This window comes from Bufo bufo, chromosome 4 (assembly GCF_905171765.1).
Source record: "Bufo bufo chromosome 4, aBufBuf1.1, whole genome shotgun sequence".
Lineage (NCBI taxonomy): Eukaryota > Metazoa > Chordata > Amphibia > Anura > Bufonidae > Bufo > Bufo bufo.
The window spans coordinates 526859115-526883532 of record NC_053392.1 but is presented as its reverse complement, the minus strand read 5'-3'; the positions used below and the strand labels follow the sequence as shown (position 1 = coordinate 526883532).

At 44.8% G+C, this 24418-nt stretch overlaps 1 protein-coding gene across 1 annotated transcript in view; it reads left to right on the top strand.

Annotated features, from left to right (window-relative positions):
* Positions 1–20196, top strand: part of MTIF2 (mitochondrial translational initiation factor 2) — a 33313-nt gene extending 13117 nt beyond the window's left edge. The window contains exons 8-16 of the mRNA XM_040429756.1: positions 10337–10476; positions 11081–11205; positions 12211–12415; positions 12834–13086; positions 14292–14432; positions 14747–14911; positions 15721–15861; positions 15943–16117; positions 19954–20196. Of these exons, the coding sequence (XP_040285690.1) occupies positions 10337–10476; positions 11081–11205; positions 12211–12415; positions 12834–13086; positions 14292–14432; positions 14747–14911; positions 15721–15861; positions 15943–16112 (1340 nt within the window). The 3' untranslated portion in view covers positions 16113–16117; positions 19954–20196. The remainder of the gene's footprint in view (positions 1–10336; positions 10477–11080; positions 11206–12210; positions 12416–12833; positions 13087–14291; positions 14433–14746; positions 14912–15720; positions 15862–15942; positions 16118–19953) is intronic.
* Positions 20197–24418: the final 4222 nt, after the last annotated feature.

Below are 24418 nucleotides of genomic sequence, written 5' to 3'. Positions count from 1 at the left end.
CACATGTAAAAAAAAAAAAAATCCCAAGTAAGGAATAAAAAAAAAAATTAAAAATAGAAAAAATAAAATAAAATAGACATATTTAGTATTGCGGCGTCCGTAAAAACCAGCTCTATAAAAATATCACATGACCTAACCCCTCGGGTGAACACCGTAAAAAAAAAAAAAAAAAACTGTGTCAAAACAAGCAATTTTTGTCACCTTGCATCACAAAAGGTGCAACACCAAGTGATCAAAAACGCGTATGTCCCACAAAATGGTACCAATAAAACCGTCACCTCATCCCGCAAAAAAATGAGCCCCTACATAAGAAAATCTCTCAAAAAATAAAAAAACTATAGCTCTCAGAACATGGACACATTAAAACATAATTTTTTGGTTTCAAAAATGCTATTATTGTGTAAAACTTTAATAAATGAGTAAAAGTATTAGGTATCGCCACGTCCGTAACAATCTGCTCTATAAAAATGTCACTTGACTGAACCCCTCAGGTGAACGCTGTAAAAATAAATAAATAGAAACTGTGCTAAAACAACCAATTTTTTGGTCACCTTGCCCCATAAAGTGTTATAATGAATGATCAAAAAATCATATGTACCCAAAAATAGTACTAATAAAACTGGCACCTTATCCCCTAGTTTCCAAAATGGGGTCACTTCTTGGGAGTTTCTACTGTAAGGGTGCATCAGGGGGCTTCAAATGGGACATGGCATCTAAAAACCATGTGGAGTTCCTTTCCTTCTGCGCCCTGCCGTGTGCCCATATAGCAGTTTACGACCACATGTGGGGTGTTTCTGTAAACCGCAGAATCTGGGTAATAAATATTGAGTTTTGTTTGGCTGTTAACCATCGATGTGTTAAAGAAAAAAATTGATAAAAATGGAAAATCTGCCAAAAAAGTGAAATTTAAAAATTTGATCTCCATTTTCCTTTAATTCTTGTGGAACGCCTAAAGTGTTAACAAAGTTTGTAAAATCGGTTTTGAATACCTTGAGGGGTGTAGTTTCTACAATGGGGTCATTTATGGGGGTATCCACTATGTAGGCCCCACAAAGTGACTTCAGACCTGAACTGGTCCTTATAAAGTGGGTTTTGGCAATTTTCTTAAAAATTTGAAGAATTGCTTCTAAACTTCTAAGCCTTCTAACGTCCTAAAAAAATAAAATGACATTTCCAAAATGATGCCAACATAAAGTAGACATATGGGGAATGTTAAATAATAAATATTTTATGAGGTATCACTTTCTGTTTTAAAAGCAGAGAAATTGAAATTTAGAAAATTGCGAATTTTTCAAATTTTTGGGTAAATTTGGGATTTTTTCATAAATAAAGGTGAAATATTTTGACTCAAATTTATGACTATCATGAAGTACAATGTGTCACGAGAAAACAATCTCTGAATGACTTGGATAAATAAAGGCGTTCCAAAGTTATTACCACATAAAGTGAGATATGTCAGTTTTGCAAAATTTGGCCTGGTCAGGAAGAGGGCAAAGGGGCCAGATGGGAAGTGGTTAACAATAAAATACACACACATGTATTTTCTGACCACTGACCAACCAAATGGCCCAAAAACAGAACTATAACATTCCAAGGAGACATTATACTGTATGGGGGCCACAAGGAGACATTATACTGTATGGGGGCCACAAGGAGACATTATACTGTATGGGGGCAGCCACAAGGAGACATTATACTGTATGGGGGCAGCCACAAGGAGACATTATACTGTATGGGGGCCACAAGAAGACGTTATACTGTATGGGGGCAGCCACAAGGAGACGTTATACTGTATGGGGGCAGCCACAAGGAGACGTTTTTACTGTATGGGGGCAGCTACAAGGAGACGTTTTTACTGTATGGGGGCAGCCACAAGGAGACGTTTTTACTGTATGGGGGCAGCCACAAGGAGACGTTTTTACTGTATGGGGGCAGCCACAAGGAGACGTTTTTACTGTATGGGGGCAGCCACAAGGAGACGTTATACTGTATGGGGGGGAAGCCACAAGGAGACGTTATACTGTATGGGGGGGAAGCCACAAGGAGACGTTATACTGTATGGGGGGGAAGCCACAAGGAGACGTTATACTGTATGGGGGGGAAGCCACAAGGAGACGTTATACTGTATGGGGGCAGCCACAAGGAGATATTATACTGTACGGGGGCAGCTACAAGGAGACGTTACACTGTATGGGGGCAGCTACAAGGAGACGTTATACTGTATGGGGGCAGCTACAAGGAGACGTTATACTGTATGGGGGCAGCCACAAGGAGACGTTATACTGTATGGGACGGCCACAAGGAGACGTTATACTGTACGGGGGCAGCCACAAGGAGACGTTATACTGTATGGGGGCAGCCACAAGGAGATATTATACTGTACGGGGGCAGCTACAAGGAGACGTTACACTGTATGGGACGGCCACAAGGAGACGTTATACTGTATGGGGGCAGCCACAAGGAGATGTTATACTGTATGGGGGCAGCCACAAGGAGATATTATACTGTACGGGGGCAGCTACAAGGAGACGTTACACTGTATGGGACGGCCACAAGGAGACGTTATACTGTATGGGGGCAGCCACAAGGAGATGTTATACTGTATGGGACGGCCACAAGGAGACGCTACTGTAAGGAGTCAGGACAACAATTTTTGAAGCCCCTCCTCAGTATAATAGTCTTGTGGCCATCATACAGTAATGTATATTTCTTCTTGCCCTAATGCCTGCTTTTAGAGATCAATGTGCAGCTTGCAGGCAGGAAGGGAGGGACCAGGGCCATAGAAGACAGACACTATCACCTTTGGAGGGACTCGCTCCTGGCAAACACAGCTCTGCTGCAGTGAATGCAGTGGAGCAGACTGGTGTAATTACAATGTATAGTTATTGCAGGGACTCAGAGAATCGTCTGAGAGTTTATTAGTTAAAAGAATCTAATGAGTCAGTGTCACCGAGTCCCTGCCAGACTTCCTGCTCTGCTACATGCACCCTGTACACACACAGCTCCACTACATGCTATGCTAATAATGCCCCCCCTTCCCCCCGGACGTACTTACAGGGAGCCGCAGAGCAGGAAGTCTGGCAGGGACTCGGTGACACGGTCTGTGACTCATTAGATTCTTTTAACTAATAAACTGTCAGACGATTCTCTGAGTCTCTGCACTACGCTCCCTGTGCTGTGAGTCTCTGATTGGTTGGAGGGCGGGGAGGGGCGGGGCGGAGCTAGCTTCCACTGTAGGCTCCTATTACACAGTGCCTGCTGCTGCCTCTGAAGCTGTATGTGCGAGATGCAAGGGCAGGCTGCGGACTGACACAGACACATAGAAGCGGCGCACAGGTATCTCTAGTATTTCTAGTAGCTATAGCCTGTAATATTATTAGACTCCAGAAATACATCCAGGCCCCTCTTGAATTCCTTTATTGTACTCACCATCACCACCTCCTCAGGCAGAGAGTTCCATAGTCTCACTGCTCTTACCGTAAAGAATCCTTTTCTATGTTTGTGTACAAACCTTCTTTCCTCCAGACGCAGAGGATGTCCCCTCGTCACAGTCCTGGGGATAAATAGATGATGGGATAGATCTCTGTACTGACCCCTGATATATTTATACATAGTAATTAGATCTCCCCTTCCCATGTGCATAACCTTTCATTTGTCAGTGTTAAACCTCATCTGCCACTTCTCTGCCCAAGCCTCCAATCTATCCAGATCCCTCTGTAGTAGTATACTGTCCTCTTCAGTGTTAATTACTTTACACAGTTTAGTGTCATCTGCGAAAATTGATATTTTACTATGCAAGCCTTCTACAAGATCATTAATAAATATATTGAAGAGAATAGGGCCCAATACTGACCCCTGAGGTACCCCACTAGTGACAGTGACCCAATCTGAGTGTGTACCGTTAATAACACCCTCTGTTTTCTATCATTGAGCCAGTTACTTACCCACATACAGACGTTTTCTCCCAGTCCGAGCATTCTCATTTTATATACTAACCTTTTATGTGGTACAGTGTCAAATGCTTTGGAGAAGTCCAGATACACGACATCCATTGATTCGCCGCTGTCAAGTCTAGAACTTACCTCCTCATAGAAACTGATTAAAATAGTTTGACATGACCGATCCTGGAACAGCCGTTTGAGGGTGCATATATTTGTTCCAAATGTGAGCAAACTGCCCGTTTGGAATCTCACATCGAGTATCTAACCGGGCGAGTTTGAACGCTGAGAAGCGTTGAAATTTGGAAAAGAGTTTGCTGCTCACTGAGTATACTCTATGGGGCAGATGTGGGGGAGGGTGGTAGCGAGGAGGCGCAGGGAAAAAAAAAACTATTCCAAAGTACCCAGTGTTTTACATACAAGACACAACCATTTTCTCGCTTGTATCATTGGAGGACACAGAAGACCATAGGTATAGCTGCTGCCACTAGGAGGCGACACTAAGCAAAAAAGTGTTAGCTCCTCCTCTCAGCTATACCCCTCCTGCAGACACTGAGCTAATCTGTTTTAGCTTATTGTCCGTAGGAGGCAGTCCTTTTTTTCTGCAGGTCTGCCAAAGATTTTTTATTTTTCGGACTACAGACTGCCTCCAACCACCTGTTCCCACACTTGAGGGGGGAGACCAGTGGGTCCTCAAGCCCGCTACTCGTTCCCCACCTCTGGAAGACAAGGAGGAACAGTGGTTCTCAAATCCTCTGTTACCCGCCAGCTACAGTGTCACCTTGCTGCTACTTCCAGAAGTCCCCCCTGTTACCAGTGTATCCGCCCTCCCCAAGGGACAGCACACTAAGGAAGGTGACACTGCTGGAATCGGGGTGGGCAGAAACCGTCTAGGTAAGTATTACCTACCTTTCCCTGGTGGCCCCCGCCACCATCTTCCCCCCCCCCCCCCCCCCCCAGGGGTTAACCTTCCTCCCCTCCTTCCTGTACTGGGTTCTAGGGGTTAACCTTCTGCTGGGGACCCTTCTCCTGTGTTCTCTAAATTGAACACAGTAAAATGTGTTTTTTTTCCCTTCAAACCTTGGCCTCTCACCGGCTCCAGGCCCGGCGGTACTCCAGCGCTCACAGGCCTCCTTGGGCGGCTGCTGCTTTCTCTCACTGGCGTCGGTACACCCGTTCCCTGCCTCCTCTGTTCAGGGGGCAAGATCCCCCTGACACTCCCGCTCCCTCCATGCGCTGCTCTCCCAGCCGGAAGTTCTTCCGGTCGGCTCCACCTGTACACGAGGCCCTGGCTCTGCAGCCTACTATGCACGGTCACTGGATACTGTACAGCCTGTAGCATTACCCCCTTCCATAGGCGGAGTAATTGCACTATCACTGGATACTGTACAGCCTGTCGCATTACCCTCCTTTATAGGCGGAGTACTTGCACTACACGGTATACTGTACAGCCTGTAGCATTACTCTCCTTTATAGGCAGAATACTTGCACTACCATGGTATACTGTACAGCCTGTAGCATTACTCTCCTTCGTAGACTGAGTACTTGCACTACCACTGGATACTGTACAGCCTCTAGCATTGCCCGCCTTCCTTAGGCAGAGTAATTCCACTTCCACTGGATACTGTACAGCTTGTAGTATTACCCTTCTTTCTTAGATGGAATACTTGCACCACCACTGGATACTGTACAGCCTGTAGCATTATCCTCCTTCCTTGGGCGGAGTACTTCTACTGCATTCTGTACAGCTTGTGGTATTGCCCTCCTTTCTTGGACGGAGTACTTGCACTAGCGCTGGATACTGTACAGCCTGTAGCATTTCCCTCCTTTCTTAGGCGGAGTATTTGCACTACTACTAGATCCTATTCATTCTGTATCATTGCTCTTTTTTCATAGGCAGGGTATTTGTACATGGGACCCTATACATCCGGTAGCAATGCCTCTTTCCATAGGCGGAGTATTTGCTTCACCACTGGATACTGTACAGTGTACAGCCTGTAAAATTACTTTCCGTTTATTGGCGGAGTACTAGCAATACCACTGGATACTGTACTTCCTGTACCATTACTCTCCTTCCATAAGCGGAGTATTGGCACTACCACTGGATCATATATTCCCGGTAGCATTGCCCTCCTTCCATAGTGGGTACACTTCCACTGGGTACTGTACATATGCTCAATTCCATGGAGTAATTGCGCTACCACTAGATCCTATACAGACCCCTTCCGCAGGCGGAGTAATTGCACTAATCCTGGTTATCTTCTGTCCGGTTGGATTTCCACCTTCTATAGGTGGACTAGTTGCACCACAATCGCATACTGTAGATCCTGTTGCATTACCCTCCTTCTATTGACTGAGTAGTTGCACTACCAGTGGACCCTGTACATCTGTCGGGTTTCCCTCTTTCCGTCAGCGGAGTAACTCCACTACCACTGGAAACTGCTTATCTTGTTACATTATGCGTCTTTCTTAGGTGGAGATGGGTACCACACCTACATACTGTAAGATCCTGTAGCATTACCCTCCTTCCATCGGCGGGGTAGCTCCACAACCAGTGGTACTTGTTCTACCAGTGGATACTGTACATCTTGTCGGGCTCCCCTCTTTCCATAGGCGGAGTATTCCCACTACCTCTGGAATCTTCCGCCCTATCGCATTATCCCCTTGTCGCATTCCATCCCGTTCCAAGGGTGGTCTTCTTGCCAGACACAGACAATCGCCTTACCCCCGTCATAGGCGGTATTTTGGCACTATCACGGGATACTGTGACTACTTTTCACACTATCTTTTTCCTCAGGTAGTCATTGTACGAATTGGGGTCGGGCGCCTACATGGCAGCCTCTGTCTTTCCAGGGTGTTGACCCACGACATGCCTCTCCTCGTGCCTTGAGTCTCCATCCGGAGCATTATAATCTTGTTGCTTTTCCTTGGCACACTCGCCGTCCACACTCCTTCAGTAGGTGGAACGTCTGCACAGGTTACCAGTTTTCTTCCTTCCCCGGTGGAGCATTGCGCTACCAACAGTTCATGTTGGCTACTGCTGTTTGACCTAATTTTCAGGTGGAGTTTCCCCTCTGGAGAGGCCATGGGCTACTCCTGTTCCGTGGCTACTACTGTGTGACCCCTTCCCAGGGGGAGTTTTTGCGTTCTTCCTTCAAATGCCGACAGTCACTGGTTCTGGCTTACAGGACGCATTGTCAGTGGGCTCAGCACCGGAGGTTCTTGCCGCATCCCCTTCCTCCATGTGGGGTGTCGACCCTGACATTTTGTGCGGTTTTCTGCAGCACATTTACCAGGCATTGTATGTATGGTGTTTCCGAGGCGGTGGCTGATAGGTTCACTTATTCCTTATGGTGCTGGTCAAATGCTCATACCAAGCCATGCTACTGGTGATGGGTTTGCTCACTTCTGGCGGGCACTAGTGCAGTTTTCTGTACCTGGTATAACATAGCGATTTTCTGTGGTGCTGACTTAGCGCCTTGTTCCCTTCACATTTCGTGCATTGCCTCTACCATCTGCTATGGTCACAGCATCAGCGTTCCCTCCTTGTGGAAGTTTGCCTCTGAGTTGTCTGCACTGCTTCCCTCACCGGGTACGGCGGTCGTACTGTCCTTGTTGTCACCACTTACACTAGTTCTCTACTGAACCGTATCAGCCTCTTCTACTTCTCCCCTTCCGCAAGGCCCCAGATACTGTTTCTGCTTGCTTGGCCAGTTTCTATAGCCGTTGGGTTCTTGTAGGCCCCCTTTCTGCTGTGTAGTATCTGCTCGGGTAGTATGGTTCCGTTGCCGTTTTTTTCTGGGACTTTGTGGCATTCGACGTCCGTACTCCCTTCCTTGCGCAGTATTTATCCCATATCTGGTTCTGGCCTGGCCGTTTCGTACATTTCTTTCATAGACTACTTCTCTTCTTCTTTAGGCGGAGTTGGTCCGCAGTGGCGGCCGATAGGGTCTGATGGGTTTACGCAACTTTTATCTTTTCAGACATGTACGTTGCTTCTACCTGTTCCCTTGGCCTCGGTACTTTTTCTTTAGCTTCTGGTTAGGTCTGCCAGTTTAGGTAGCCTTCCATAGGTATCAGGCGGCTTCTCTTGTTATGGAGCTTAAGGTCCTCCTCTCCATGTCTCTGCTTACCAAATTGTCATTCTCCTTGAGAGACATTCTTATGAGACAAACCCTTTGGCTGTAGGTCTAAAGGGGACATTTGTTTGATGGAGGACACTTTTCCTATCAGGTTACTCCACAATTTTTTCGGGTCGGTTGCCTTGTTCCCATTGTGTCTCTTTTCTCCCTCAATATTCTTTTCTTGTGGGCCATGGTCATGTCTGACATCCAGGTTCTCTAGCCCTGATTTTGTTAATGGTTCTGCTGGTGTGCTCTTCTCCTTTTGACAGCCTGGTATGGAGTCGTCGCCTTCTGACACCTCTACTACTTCCCCCATGGGGGGGGCAAGATTAGTCAAGTCCGCAGTTCTCTGGCCCTTGGTATCCAGACACCATTTTTCAGTTCGTTTTCTTCTCATGCCATGTCGTGTCTGTTGATCACTCTAGGGGGGTCTTTTCCTGGGGTGCTGGTCCTTGGGTGTCACCTTCCTTAGAAGTCTTCTGGGCCCAGGCTATGTTTTCTCTCTCTGGTATATTCCGTAGATGCTCCATTTGCTCTGGCGCCTGACTTTTTTCATTTTTGTCCAGCTTGTGGATATTCGGTGTGCTCTCCACTTCTTCCGTAGCTTATGTCCCTGGGGCTGTTCTTGTTCTGCCCAGCAGGGGCATCTGGGTATTCAGATGCTCTCTGGCTGGCCTTCCTGGGAATGGCTCTTCCTGTCCTTTTTTCAGGGGTCCGGGTGTGTCCTCCCCACGCAATTCTGTGCGGGCCTTATGACATGCCTTGGATTTGTTCTGGGCTTGTTCCCTCCCCATGGTACTGCTCTTTAATGTCTCATGGTCTTCTGTGTCCCCCAATGATAAGAGTGAGAAAGTAGGATTTTTCTCTTACCTGTAAAATCCTTTTCTCGCTAAGTTCATTGGGGGACACAGCTCCCACCCCGTAATTACATTGCTGGCTCTCCTTGATGGGACCCTCCGGTTCTTGATTCTGACCCATCTTCGCCTTTCTTACTTTTTATTGTTTTCTGTTGGCTTCTCCTGGCTGCTGCTACTGCTTTCATACAAACTGATTAGCTCAGTGTGTGCAGGAGGGGTATAGCTGAGAGGAGGAGCGAACACTTTTTTGCTTAGTGACAGCAGCTATACCTATGGTCTTCTGTGTACCCCAATGAACTCAGCGAGAAAAGAATTTTACAGGCAAGACAAAAATCCTACTATTGTGGCCAGACTTCTTAATCAGTCTTAAAGGGGATGCCTCACTTCAGTAAATGGCATTTATCATGTAGAGAAAGTTAATACAAGGCATTTACTAATGTATTGTCATTGTGCATATTGCCTCCTTTGCTGGCTGGATTCATTCTTTCATCACATTATACACTGCTCGGATCCAGTGGTGGCAATCCAGCAGCGGTGGCTGTGCTTGCACACTATAGGGAAAAGTACCATCCTCTCTGGTGGCCAGGAGCATAGAAGTTCACATAGGCTAGTGCTTTTTCCTATAGTGTGCAAGCACGACCACCACTGATGGATCGCAGGGTGATCATAATCATGGAAATTACAACCGTATAATGTGATAGAAAAATGAGTCTGTCCATATTGCCTCCTTTGCTGGATAATCACAATACATTAGTAAGTGCCTTGTATTAACTTTCTCTACATGCCACTTGCTGAAGTGGGACAACCCTTTTAAGGCTACTTTCACACTTGCGGCAGAGTGATCTGGCAAGCAGTTCCGTCGCTGGATCCGGCAAAACGTATGCCAACTGATGGCATTTGTAAGACTGATCAGGATCCTGATCAGTCTGAAAAATGCCCGATCAGTCAGAAAAATGCATTGAAATGCCAGATCCGTCTTTCTGGTGTCATCCGGCAAAACTGATCCGGCATTTATTTTTTTTCCACCTTTTTTTCTGTCTGCGCAGACCGGAAGGACGGATCTGGCGTTCCGGTATTTTGAATGCCAGATGCGGCACTAATACATTCCTATGGAAAAAAATGCTGAATCCCGCATTCAGCCAAGTGTTCAGTTTTATTTTGGGCCGGAGATAAAACCGCAGCATGCTGCAGTATTACCTCTGTCCTGATCAGTCAAAAAGACTGAACTGAAGACATCCTGATGCCTCCTGAACGGATTGCTCTCCATTCAGAATGCATTGGGATAAAACTGATCAGTTCTTTTCCGATATATAGCCCCTAGGACAGAACTCTATGCCGGAAAAGAAAAACGCTAGTGTGAAAATAGCCTAAGTTTTGTATAATAACATTAGGTTTTTCTTTCCTACCTGCACCACAGTCCCCGTCATTCTGGCTATAAACAAGTGTGACAAACCCGAGGCCGATCCAGAGAGAGTAAAGATGGAGCTCCTGTCTCATAACATAGTGTGTGAGGAATTTGGGGGAGATGTCCAAGCTATTAACATTTCTGCATTAAAGGTAATGTCAGCGCTGAACGGCAGAAAATTTGTATTTATGTTACATTTACATATTTCTATATACAATATGGGGCTTTATTTGTATCTCCTCTGGAGGAAATGCAGAAAAAGGGCTTTTTTCCTTGCTTAAACAGTGCTAAAGGTTATGAAGCTGGAAATCCCCAGGCCGCCCTGTTAGCAGCACGTATCGGACATTATAGGGTGTGTAGTTTGGCTCTGCTGTTAGCACTGTTGTCCTGCAGGAATACGGCCGTGGATGTGAATCCGTCCAAGGAAAAAAATCTTCGTGGAGTTTGTATCTTCTCGCTGTGTTTGCATGGGTTCCTTCAGATACTCCACTGTCCATAAACATACCGATGGGTTCATTTAGAATTTAGATATATAAGTCCCAATTGTACAGCACTGCAAAATGTTAGGGCTGTAATAAACAAATATCCCCATGAAATATTAAGTAGCTCATCAATAAGCATGCTGTGAGGATGTCTGAGCCGTTTTCAGTATCATTGAGCTACTTCTTGCCACGCATACCCCTCATGGTGGAAAATGACATTAGTGACATCCTATCCTATCGCCTGCTAACAAAACTTGAACGTCTTCTTTTGCAGGGAGAAAACTTGCAGGCGCTAGCTGAAGCTGTTATCACCCTGTCAGAGATGTTGGAGTTGAAGGCTGATCGCACAGGCTTGGTGGAAGGAACAGTCATTGAATGTCGCACTGACAAAGGGAAAGGGTACATAACCTATGACTTTCAGTATAACTATGTTTTATAGGTTTCATGTCTCGCTCTTGCTCCACCTACGTCCATACACCTGTTCCCATCACTTATGAAGCAGCAGGATTTTTCATTAGGCTCCATTCACACGTCCGCAAAATGGGTCCGCATCTGTTCCCGCAATTTTGCGGAACGGGTGCGGACCCATTCATTCTCTATGGGGATGGAATGGATGCGGACAGCACACAGTGTGCTGTCCGCATTTGCGGAGCGCGGCCCCCGATCTTTGGGTCCGCAGCTCCGCAAAAAGATAAAGCATGCCCTATTCTTGTCCGCAGCTGCGGACAAGAATAGGCATTTCTATAGGGGGGCTAGGCGGGTTGTGCAGCCTTAATGTAGATGTGTCAGGCAGGATCTCACCAGCCGATTCAAAGGGATTTTTCTGGACCAAGATATTGATGACTTATTCAAAGGATAGGTCATCACTAGGAGATGGGGGAGTACCTTGCCCTCCGCACCAGTCAGCTTTTTAGCAACAGCCTCAGGTTCCAGAAGTAGATCGTATACTGGGCCCGAACGCCTCAGTTCCGTATACCCTAAAGCTCACATACACCCTATCCCAAAATTGCGTTTATGTTCCTTTTTAGTTCTTTATCGCCCCTGAAAGCCATCTTTATATTGGTATGCAAAAAAGAGCCCAAGGGACAGTACCTATTCACAACGGAGCCCTGCCACTCTCATCAGAATCAGAGCCCGTCTCCTCTCCCGACCTCTTCAAGCAACTGCTGGGAAGCTCACGTAGGCGCACCCTCTCTGCTGTGTTTGCTTCTGGTCCCTTCTGTGGGCAGTGTCTTCATTAATGGTGCTGCATATGCGCCGAAAGGCTGTGCAGCGCAGTAGATTACGAGACTGCCCACAAAGCACTGTCCACTTTGGTTTTATGTGGTTAATGACTTTCGGTCCTCATTGCAATGTTGTCTTCTAAATTTATCTACCATTTTACAAATTTATTTTGGCCTTCAGTCCAGTGACCACAGCTATTGTGCAGAGGGGAACCCTTAAAAAAGGAGCAGTGCTGGTGGCCGGAAAAGCTTGGGCTAAAGTACGGTTAATGGTGGATGAAAACAACACCGTGTTAAATGAAGTGCTACCAAGCATGCCTGTAGAAATAGTCGGCTGGAAAGAGCTACCGTCTGCCGGAGATGAAATCTTAGAAGTGGAATCTGAGGTAAACAGATTTGTATAAAGTTTTTGATAGATCAGTTGACTGTCCATATAATGCATTGACCTGCTTGGTCCTCCAGAGGGAGAGACGCTGTATTTAGTCTATATCCGTTCTGAGGAGGACCCGACTTGGGGGACCTGCTCTATTCTTTTAATAAGGTTTTTAAAATTGGGTTCTATTTCAACATGCTCAATCCTTTGTCTCATTTGAGATAAGCCGCCACCAGATTATTTCCGTCTCCACATTGAGAACACCTGGTCAAGCGTGTACATTTATGGAGAATCGGGAGAAATGGCGGTCTAAGGTGGTTGATTAGCTTTAGTTGCACGCAGGCAGACTTCTATAAAGTATAAATGTGGCTGCTTTGGTGTCTTGTTTGCCATGCTTTATATGGGGAAACTTGAATTTTGTGTTTTTCTAGCAACGGGCCAAAGAAGTTGTTCAGTGGAGAACATACATCGAGGAACAGGAGAAAATCGAAAAGGATATGGAAGTGATTGAACTCAAACAGAAGGAACACAGAGAAGCTCACAGGAAGCACCTGGACGCTTTTATTGGCATGACCTGGAAACAGAAAAGTGCTGTCTTGTATAGGACTAAGAAGACTCTCATGAGCAAGAGACCATCAGAAACGACAACACAGGATAAGGCGTCAGTCCCTATCATTATAAAAGGTTAGTGCCAAATAATTTTATTCTCAGAGCAACAGTGTGACCCTCAACGCCCACTCACTGTAATATTTCAGTCCACAGCTTTACATGTATCCAGTAGAGAAGATCCCAGAAGTTTCTACATAGTGTTATGTAGTCATGCCTATAAAATGCCAACTGCTTTCCAAGTTTTGTCCTTCTAAAACAGGGGTGCACAACCTGTGGCCCGGGGGCCACATGCGGCCCTTGATACTATTCTGTGCGGCCCCCAACCATCTGGTAACAGACATGTATGCCTATGTCTTGTGGCTGCTCATATGTATTTTTCATGTATTACTCCCATTAGATGGGAGTCCTGGAAGTGTAACTAGACATTAATGGTATATAATGTGTGTTCAATATGCCATAAGTACAATATTTCAGTTGCTAATGCACCTTTAAATTTTAATTTCGGCCCTCGTTATTGGTTCCGTCTGGCAATGTGGCCCCCAACCAGGAAACGTTGTGCACCCCTGTTCTAAAAGATGTATGGGCAGCATATTAGGTGTAATGCCCAACAAGTCCAACAAATAAAGTTACAGCCGTTTCTAATTTGTGCAATTGGTTCAAATTGTCTGGTCATTAAGGCCTTTTCAGTCCTGGTCATTAAATGGTTAACCAATAAACAATCTCCTCGCTAGTGAGGGAAAGCTCTTACTGGTTATCGCAGGGCACCTATAACTGGGGGCAGGAGGCAGTAACAACCAGTGAGCGCCGTCCTCCGCAGGGAAGGAAAACGCTCCTTTATGAATAGGAGGAAGGATGGAAGGAAATGGCGCCACTTAAAGGGTTTTTCTGTTAAAAAAAAATTAATTTAACACGTTGCCGCAGCATGGCTCCTAAAACAGAACATTCATACTTACCTGCTCCACACCTCCCCCCACGGTCTTCATTTTCTGGTTCCCACACTGTTTACACTGGCAGTGCATCGACATGGCCACATGCACCGCTCCAGCAAATGACTGGCTTCAGTGGTGACATGTTTGTGGCCACATCACTGCTGAAGCCAGTCATTGGCTGGAGCCGCGCATGTAACCATGCCCACAGCCAGCCACAAGTAAACCGTGCCAGGGCCAGAAAATGGAGACAGTGGGGCAGTGCAGAGGGCCAGGTGCTGCATGGAGCAGGTAAGTATGTAATGGCAAGACCACCTACTTACCTTACTTGCCTTATATTTTTCTTTTGCTCAGGTGATGTTGATGGATCAGTTGAAGCCATTCTCGGTGTATTGGACACATATGATGCAGATCACGAATGTGAACTGGATTTGGTCCATTTTGGAGTTGGGGATATCGGCGAGAGTGATGTTGCTCTTGCTGAAACATTTAGCGGTAAGTAAACTTAGCTCATGCCTATTCTGCACTTGTACTTCCTGTATTCCCATATCCTAGTGTGTCATGGCATAAGCATTTGCTAAATGGCCTCCAGGCATAGAGTGGCTCTCGAGGTGCCCATGGGTAGCGGTGTAAAACAGGCACCAGCCCCCATAGCCTTTCCAAGATGGTGCATCAGTCATCTATTGTGCAGATGGGGGATATTCAGGGGAGCGATGGACATTGCAGCAAATACCTAATGGTCTAGTTGTTACTGTGTGTCTGGGATCAGATTGCTGCTTCTGATGTCGTCATTTCTTCTTTGCTTTCAGCTTCCATATACGGATTCAATGTCAATGCCAACAAATCCATTCAGCAAACTGCTAGCAAGAGCGAAGTCCCAATCAAACTTCACAAGGTCATTTACCACCTCTTTGATGATCTTAAAAAAGAACTTAGCAGTAGATTACCAGAATTAACCGAAGAGACTGTGAAAGGTATGTGGAACAATGGTTTAGATGGGTTCACAGCACGTTTTAAAGCTTTCCCTAAGGCTGGGTTCAGACCTGAGCGTCTTTGATATGCGCGTTTAACGCGCGTTTTTTGCAATAGTAAACGCGCGTCAATTGACTGCAATGTCCTATGGCCACAAACGCGCGTCAAAACGCCCCAAAGAAGCTCAAGTACTTGTTTGAGCGTAGGGTGTTTTACAGCGCGTTTTTCAGCGCTGTAAAACGCTCAAGTGAGAACCAGGGCCATAGGGAAGCATTGGTTTTCATGTGTTGAGCGTTTTACAGCGCGTTTGAACGCGCTGTAAAACACTCAAGTGTGAGCCCAGCCTTAGGCTTGTTTCACACTTGCACGCATCGGTATTTGTCCGGCCGCTCATCAACGTTGTGGCTGGATCTCTGCCGGCCCCCATTATAATGAATAGGGCCGGACAGAATGTCGGCTGCGCCCGGCAGGGACGGATCCAACAGGCTGTTCCCAGCCGGAACAGCCTGTTTGATCTGTTTCACGCAAGTGTGAAACAAGCCTTATCCTGCTCTCTTGTATCCATTGCTGGCTATGATTAGGAATAAACAAAGGAGACCTTCAGAACCCTGCACCACTTCATCCATAGTACTGCGATGGGACAGATCGCTCTGTACAGTATTCTAACGAAGTTTTATGCAAATCGAAGTCGATTCACTCATCCCTAGTGATCAGTATCAAAGTCTTGGAAAACCCCTTTAACAGTAGAAATAATTTTCTTTTAAGGTTCACATTATGATGGTATGTGGTAACAAAGTATTTCTTCTTCCAGGTGAGGCTTCTGTTCTGGCTTTATTTGATGTCTCGGTAGGAAAGAAGACTGTGCAGGTGGCAGGCTGCAGGGTGCAGAAGGGTCTTCTGGACAAGAAGATGAAGTTTAAGTTAATCCGTAACAATAATGTTCTGTGGGAAGGTAAGATATACAGTTGTGTTTTCATTACTCCAGATTGTAAGTCATGACCTGCTGTGAAATCTGAAGTGTTTTCTTCCACAGGATCATTAACATCTCTTAAGCACCACAAGAACGATGTGCCAACAGTAAAGACTGGGGTGGAGTGTGGTCTGAGCCTGGATCAAGATGTGGAGATTAAAGTTGGAGATGAAATAATTTGCTTTGAAGAAAAGACTGTACCTCAGACAATATCTTGGGATCCTGGATTCTAATTTAGGTGCGTAATGCCTTAGACAGTCTTTGTGTACTAGTTTAGTAAGCTATGCTCTGAGTTCATCGTGGTAGTCTATAAGCGACAAATTCAGCACGTTTAAAGGGAATCTTTTTACCTGCGACCTCCCTATCAAACTTTTTGCATAGACACAACTGTGGTTCACCTGATTAAAACGCTGATTACATTTGTTGATCTGAGGCTCTGTTCTCAAGTTATGATACTGTTTCAATATGCAAATTAGGCTGTGGTTCCATGAGGGCATCACCCTTGCTCTTGTTGCCCCCACACTTTGCGCCTTTCTGTGGCCAGCCCCTCCCTCGCTACTTTGATTGACCGGGTTCGGCAGTGGCAAAGCAGCCAATGGAGAGGCTGGCCACAGGAAGGAGCGGAGCCTGGGCACAGCAAGAGCTATTGCTCTGCACCAAAGGCCTAATTTGCATATTATATTAAAGGGGTTCTACAGTTTGTTTTAACTGATCTATCCTTTGGATAGATCATCAGCATCTGATCGACGGGGGTCCGACACCCAGGACCTCCGCCGATCACCTGTTTGAGAAGGCAGTGGCGCTGGCAGTAGTGCCGCGGCCTTCTCGCTGTTTACCGCAGGCCCAGTGACGTCACGACTAGTATCACTGGCCTGGGCGGGGCTAAGCTCCATTCAAGTGAATGGAACTTGGCTGCGCCCAGGCCAGTTGATAGGAAAGGAGCATTGGATCCAAAAAACAAACAAACTGCATTTTAACCTGGTGACCCACAGCTTCGTGTCTATGCAAACAGTTTGCTAGGGTGGTCACTGAATTCCCTTTAATGGAGTTGTCCAATGTAGGTGACCCCTTAGAATACACCCACCTTGGCGATCCATTAACCACCACAGTTATAGCCGTGGGCGCTGTGGATGATGACATGCTTTCCTCTACAAAGGGGAAATGTAGTATTACGTGGCATTAGATTAAATTGGTGCGTGGAAATGTGATACACGGCTCTGCCCGAAGAAGCCACTCTTTGCTGCAGCACTACGGAAACCTGATTTCTGCTCCTTTTATGATATTTATGGACAAAATTAATTTGTAATGTAAAAGCATACACCTGACATGCCATGTGTAAGGACAGCCTTGGGGTCCTTTCTAGGTCCCCTGGGCTGATTGTATGAGACGTCTGGGTCCCAGACCACAATCATGGAATTCCATGTGACCCAATCAAAGGAGAAGACCCATTTATCATGCTGCAGTCCTTAGTATATAGACTGTAGTGATCACAGGGCTGAAGTCGATTCCTGCTGTTGGTGTTGCGATGATGGCTAATATGCTCTGAAAAGACACTGCTATAGAACGAGATGTTGTTGATTAAAAAAATCAGCCAAGGCAGCATGTGTGTTAAAATAATAAAACATTTACTCTCCTATTTTATTCCATGCCACTTTCAGCGCCGCCTCTCCTATCCTCCCTGCCAGGCTGTGTTTGTTTGGCTGCAGTGATGACGACCCATATATTCCACGTAATCACTGGCCTTAGCCATATAGCGCAGAGGCCAGTAATCTACTGCAGCCATGTCCATGGTATATGGGCGCGTTAACTGCTGCAGCCAAGAAGATGTCGTGGAAAACCCCTTTGACAGTAGAAATATTTGGCAGCAGCAGGAGGGATGACGCTGGGGCAAGTATATATTTTGTGATGAATGCTGACTTTCGTAAAACAGGATTGTATCTACCCTACCAACTTCCTGTGGGGAACACTTTTGAAACTGTGAATGTCAAGTGTCACCTGTTTGATGTAGTGTTCTGCTTAAAATGGTTAATATATTTTTAGAGGCAGGGAAGCTATTCAAATTTTTGGGAAAAAAAAGTATTCTCACTGTCCTGTCGCCATTCCGATCCTTCCCATCGCTACAGCCAAGATGTCCAATTTTTGGTGATATATGGCACAGCTGAGACTAGTGATTGGCTGCAGCAATCACGCGTGGTATACGGACACGTTACTCCTGCAGTCATAAAAACAAAGCCTGGTGGGAAGGATTGGAGAGGCAGCGCTGAAACGGAGGGGTTTGGAACAGTAAATATAACTTTTTAAAATACTTTTTCTGTACAGGTTCTTCTCATAAAATTAGCATATTGTGATAAAGTTCATTATTTTCTGTAATGTACTGATAAACATTAGACTTTCATATATTTTAGATTCATTACACACAACTGAAGTAGTTCAAGCCTTTTCTTGTTTTAATATTGATGATTTTGGCATACAGCTCATGAAAACCCAAAATTCCTATCTCAAAAAATTTGCATATCATGAAAAGGTTCTCTAAACGAGCTATTAACCTAATCATCTGAATCAATTAATTAACTCTAAACACCTGCAAAAGATTCCTGAGGCTTTTAAAAACTCCCAGCCGTGTTCATTACTCAAAACCGCAATCATGGGTAAGACTGCCGACCTGACTGCTGTCCAGAAGGCCATCATTGACACCCTCAAGCAAGAGGGTAAGACACAGAAAGAAATTTCTGAACGAATAGGCTGTTCTCAGAGTGCTGTATCAAGGCACCTCAGTGAGAAGTCTGTAGGAAGGAAAAAGTGTGGCAGAAAACACTGCACAACGAGAAGAGGTGACCGGACCCTGAGGAAGATTGTGGAGAAGGACCGATTCCAGAACTTGGGGGACCTGCGGAAGCAGTGGACTGAGTCTGGAGTAGAAACATCCAGAGCCACCGTGTACAGGCGTGTGCAGGAAATGGGCTACAGGTGCCGCATTCCCCAGGTCAAGCCACTTTTGAACCAGAAACAGCGGCAGAAGCGCCTGACCTGGGCTACAGAGAAGCAGCACTGGACTGTTGCTCAGTGGTCCAAAGTACTTTTTTCGGATGAAAGCAAATTTTGCATGTCATTCGGAAATCAAGGTGCCAGAGTCTGGATGGAGGAAGACTGGGGAGAGGGAAATGCCAAAATGCCTGAAGTCCAGTGTCAAGTACCCACAGTCAGTGATGGTCTGGGGTGCCATGTCAGCTGCTGGTGTTGGTCCACTGTGTTTTATCAAGGGCAGGGACAATGCAGCTAGCTATCAGGAGATTTTGGAGCACTTCATGCTTCCATCTGCTGAAAAGCTTTATGGAGATGAAGATTTAATTTTTCAGCACGACCTGGCACCTGCTCACAGTGCCAAAACCACTGGTAAATGGTTTACTGACCATGGTATTACTGTGCTCAATTGGCCTGCCAACTCTCCTGACCTGAACCTCATAGAGAATCTGTGGGATATTGGGAAGAGAAAGTTGAGAGACGCAAGACCCAACACTCTGGATGAGCTTAAGGCCGCTATCGAAGCATCCTGGGCCTCCATAACACCTCAGCAGTGCCACAGGCTGATTGCCTCCATGCCACGCCGCATTGAAGCAGTCATTTCTGCAAAAGGATTCCCGACCAAGTATTGAGTGCATAACTGAACTTAATTATTTGAAGGTTGACTTTTTTTGTATTAAAAACACTTTTCTTTTATAGGTCGGATGAAATATGCTAATTTTTGGAGATAGGAATTTTGGGTTTTCATGAGCTGTATGCCAAAATCATCAATATTAAAACAAGAAAAGGCTTGAACTACTTCAGTTGTGTGTAATGAATCTAAAATATATGAAAGTCTAATGTTTATCAGTACATTACAGAAAATAATGAACTTTATCACAATATGCTAATTTTATGAGAAGAACCTGTATTTCTGGAAAAAACTATTTTAACGAGCAGCCACTTTAAATGTATTCTATGGGAGAATTACCTACAATAGTATATTATTTGCTTAGGCCAGCACCAGATAAGCCAAACCCGTCTAATTGACTTGTCTGCTCTTTATGTTCACAGTGACATCTTGGCATTCTCACATCGCTTCGGCATTGCAGTTGATTTGGACAAACCTGCTACATTTTTTTAATGAATTGCTGACCCCCAAAATGACCTGTGATGAAGATTATGGCTTCATTTCCCAGTATATGAAGTGGACATCTTTGTTCCCATCTGCATCTGAGGACCTTTTTGTTCACCAGAAAATGCACAATGGTCTTGTAAACTATGCTGTAAAATCTGTCAGATTTTTATATTTATTTTTGTTAAAATAAAAACAAAAAAAGTTTAAAAAAAGTGTAAATTAAGATTTAAGACTATAAACTATTACAGTTCCCTTGTTTTATTTATGCTGCTTGTCCCATTATCAGTGCATTGTGGTAACAGATTGGCTGCCATTAAAACAAAAGTGGAGTTGTACTTTTAAATGTCACCGCTGTTTTTTCTTTGCTGACTGCTTGATCTCTTTTTGGCTCTGTGATAATTGCAATAGCTCCTACACGGAGTCAGAGGTAGTATCATTTCCATTTCCTTGTACATCCGCGCCTTAGGAGGTTGATCTGTTCATCCCCTATGCTTTAGGCCTCTCGCACACGGACGTGTTCATGCTGTGGCCCACAAATTGCGGGTTGCAATGCACGAACACCCACCGTGGGGCAGCGGATCACAGACCCATTCACTTTAATGGGTCAGCGATCCAGCCGTTCCGCAAAAAGATAAGACATGTGTTCTATCTTTTTGCATAACGGAAGTACGGGACGAAACCCCACGGAAGCACTCCGTAGTGCTTCCGTAGGATTCCGCTGCGCACCATTCCACATCTCCGGATTTGCGGACTAATTGAAGTGAATGGGTGCGCATCCGTGATGCGGAATTCACACGGAACGGTGCCCGTGTATTGTGGATTCTGCATGTTCAGGTTGCCTGCTGTGTAAAGGCCTAGGTCTCCAGTCGAGAGTGAGCTGATTTCCATTACAGCAAAGACAGAGTGGCCCACATTTATTAATCCTGTCAGATTCGTAGGCAGACGATATGAAAATATGTCAGTGGCTGATGCTGGATGATAAATCAGTGTCTAGTTTATACCACCTGTTTGTTGCCCCAATGTGCCAAAATACTGTCCACCAAAAACTTTAGACCAGCACTAGAATCATGAATTTTATGGCAGACGGGAGGCTCGTATCATTGCATTAACCTTCTTTAATGCTCAAATAGCAATATTAATGTACATACAGTTGCAAGAAGAAGTATGTGAACCCTTTGGAATGATATGGATTTCTGCACAAATTGGTCATAAAATGTGATCTGATCTTCATCTAAGTCACAACAATAGACAATCAGTCTGCTTAAACTAATAACACACAAAGAATTAAATGTTACCATGTAAACATTCACAGTGCAGGTAGAAAAAGTATGTGAACCCTTAGATGTAATAACTGGTTAAACCTCCTTTGGCAGCAATAACTTCAACCAAACGTTTCCTGTAGTTGCAGATCAGACGTGCACAACGGTCAGGAGTAATTCTTGACCATTCCTCTTTACAGAACGGTTTCAGTTAAGCAATATTCTTGGGATGTCTGGTGTGAATCGCTTTCTTGAGGTCATGCCACAGCATTTCAATCGGGTTGAGGTCAGGAGGTGTATTTTCTTCTGTTTAAGCCATTCTGTTGCTGATTTACTTCTATGCTTTTGGTCGTTGTCCTGTTGCAACACCCATCTTCTGTTGAGCTTCAGCTGGTGGACAGATGGCCTTAAGTTCTCCTGCAAAATGTCTTGATAAACTTGGGAATTCATTTTTCCTTCGATGATGGCAATCTGTCCAGGCCCTGACACAGCAAAGCAGCCCCAAACCATGATGCCCCCACCACCATACTTCACAGTTGGGATGAGGTTTTGATGTTGGTGTGCTGTGCCTCTTTTTCTCCACACATAGTGTTGGGTGTTTTTTCCAAACAACTCAACTTTGGTTTCATCTGTCCACGGAATATTTTGCCTGTACTGCTGTGGAACATCCAGGTGCTCTTGTGCAAACTGTAAACGTGCAGCAATGGTATTTTTGGACAGCAGTGGCTTCCTCTGTGGTATCCTCCCATGAAATCCATTCTTGTTTAGTGTTTTACGTATCGTAGATTAGCTAACAGGGATGTTGGCATATGCCAGAGACTTTTGTAAGTCTAGCTGACACTCTAGGATTCTTCTTCACCTCATTTAGCAGTCTGCGCTGTGCTCTTGCAGTCATCTTTACAGGATGGCCACTCCTAGGGAGAGTAGCAGCAGTGCTGAACTTTCTCCATTTATAGACAATTTGTCTTACCGTGGACTGATGAACAGCAAGGCTTTTGGAGATACTTTTATAACCCTTTCCAGCTTTATGCAAGTCAACAATTCTTAATCATAGGTCTTCTGAGAGCTCTTTTGTGCGAGGCATCATTCACATCAGGCAATGCTTCTTGTGAAAAGCAAACCCAGAACTGGTGTGTATTTTTTATAGGGCAAGGCAGCTGTAACCAACACCTCCAATCTCATCTCATTGATTGGACTCCAGTTGGCTGACACCTCACTCCAATTAGCTCTTGGAGATGTCATTAGTCTAGGGGTTCACATACCTTTTCCACCTGCACTGTGAATGTTTACATGGTGTGTTCAATAAAAACATGGTAACATTTAATTATTTGTGTGTTATTAAGATAAGAGATAAGATGCCTTTATTGTCACTGTACAATACCATGTAATACAATGTACAATACAATGAAATGTTGTTTGGAGCAATCCTAGATGCCATGGACAGAGGAACAAGAACGGACATTTAAACTAAAGCATTACACTAGAAAAAAACAAAAACATTGCACTAGAAAGCATTACTATTCACAGTATGTGTGTGTATGTATGTATGTATGTATATATATATATATATATATATATATATATATATATAGCAAGAGCAAAGTAGGAAGTGCTTATGAGTGTGTATATGTATATATATATATATATATATATATATATACACACACTGATTCAGACACCACTGCAGACAAGAGATCATCATGGGTTCATAAATGCAGCAGTCACTTTCAGTCTGTGGTAGTTTCTATCCTAGGAAGGGGCAATAGTCTCTGAGCATTTAAGAGACTGATTGCTTTGGGGTAAATACTATTAGTTTAGGCAGACTGTGATTGTCTATTGTTGTGACTTGGATGAAGATCAGATCACATTTTATGACCAATTTGTGCAGAAATCCATATAATTCCAAAGGGTTCACATACTTTTTCTTGCAACTGTATATAATGGGATACTTTAAAAGAAAAAAATGTATGTGTATATATCCTATTCTGCATAGCAACAGATATTCAAATGAGGAGCTGAGGCATCCAATCACGGCTTGATCCTTAGTCTATATAAACTTCTGCGCTGCGTAGCTCCACCTCTTTCTTTATTGTTCATCAGATGACAGATAAGTACAATACCGTGTCCTCTCATATATGTATAATTGTGCTCCCTGTATGTGTGTATATATATATATATATATATATATATATATATATTCCAGTGCCCTCCGGTCCCTGCTCCGTTCCACAAGTGCATATAGGCAGCGCATTTCCAAGTATCGGGTCTTCCCCCGAGATCTTATCTTATCGCCTTATCCTATCCTAGCCTGCCACCTAGAGCATTCACATAGTATTACTTCTACTTAAAAAACAACCATTAGTACGGTTTATAACATAAGGGTTGATTTTAACTCTTAGATTTATGTATTTATTTACCTCAAATATATAAAAAATTTTACTATATACTTATAATAGATATAATTTACCTCAATATATATAATAAATACTATATATACCTCTTCAGAACATGTCTGATGAGGGTGTGGAAATGAGGATGGAGCAGGAAATACTTACACCTGCAATTGTTGAGGGAATTTCATCTAATGCTATTAAAGGGCTTCTGTCACCCCGCAAAAGTCTTTTTTTTTTTTTTGGATAGTTACATTCCTTATAGCGCGATATAGGAGAATATAATGGTATTACTTACTTTCATGCGGCCGTTTCTTTAGAAAACGAAGTTTTATAATATGTAAATCCGGTCTCTACCAGCAAGTAGGGCGTCTACTTGCTGGTAGCCGCAGCAGAAAACCGCCCCCTCGCCGTGTTGATTGACAGGGCCAGCCGTGATCTCCTCCTCCGGCCGGCCCTGTCAGTATTTGAAAAATCGCGCGCCTCTGTTCATTCGGCGCAGGCGCTCTGAGATGAGGAGGCTCGTCTCCTCAGAACTCCCTCAGTGTGCCTGCGCCGATGACGTCTTCTCTTTCGGTGATGTCATTGGCGCAGGCGCACTGAGGGAGTTCTGAGGAGACGAGCCTCCTCATCTCAGAGCGCCTGCGCCGAATGAACAGAGGCGCGCGATTTTTCAAATACTGACAGGGCCGGCCGGAGGAGGAGATCACGGCTGGCCCTGTCAATCAACACGGCGAGGGGGCGGTTTTCTG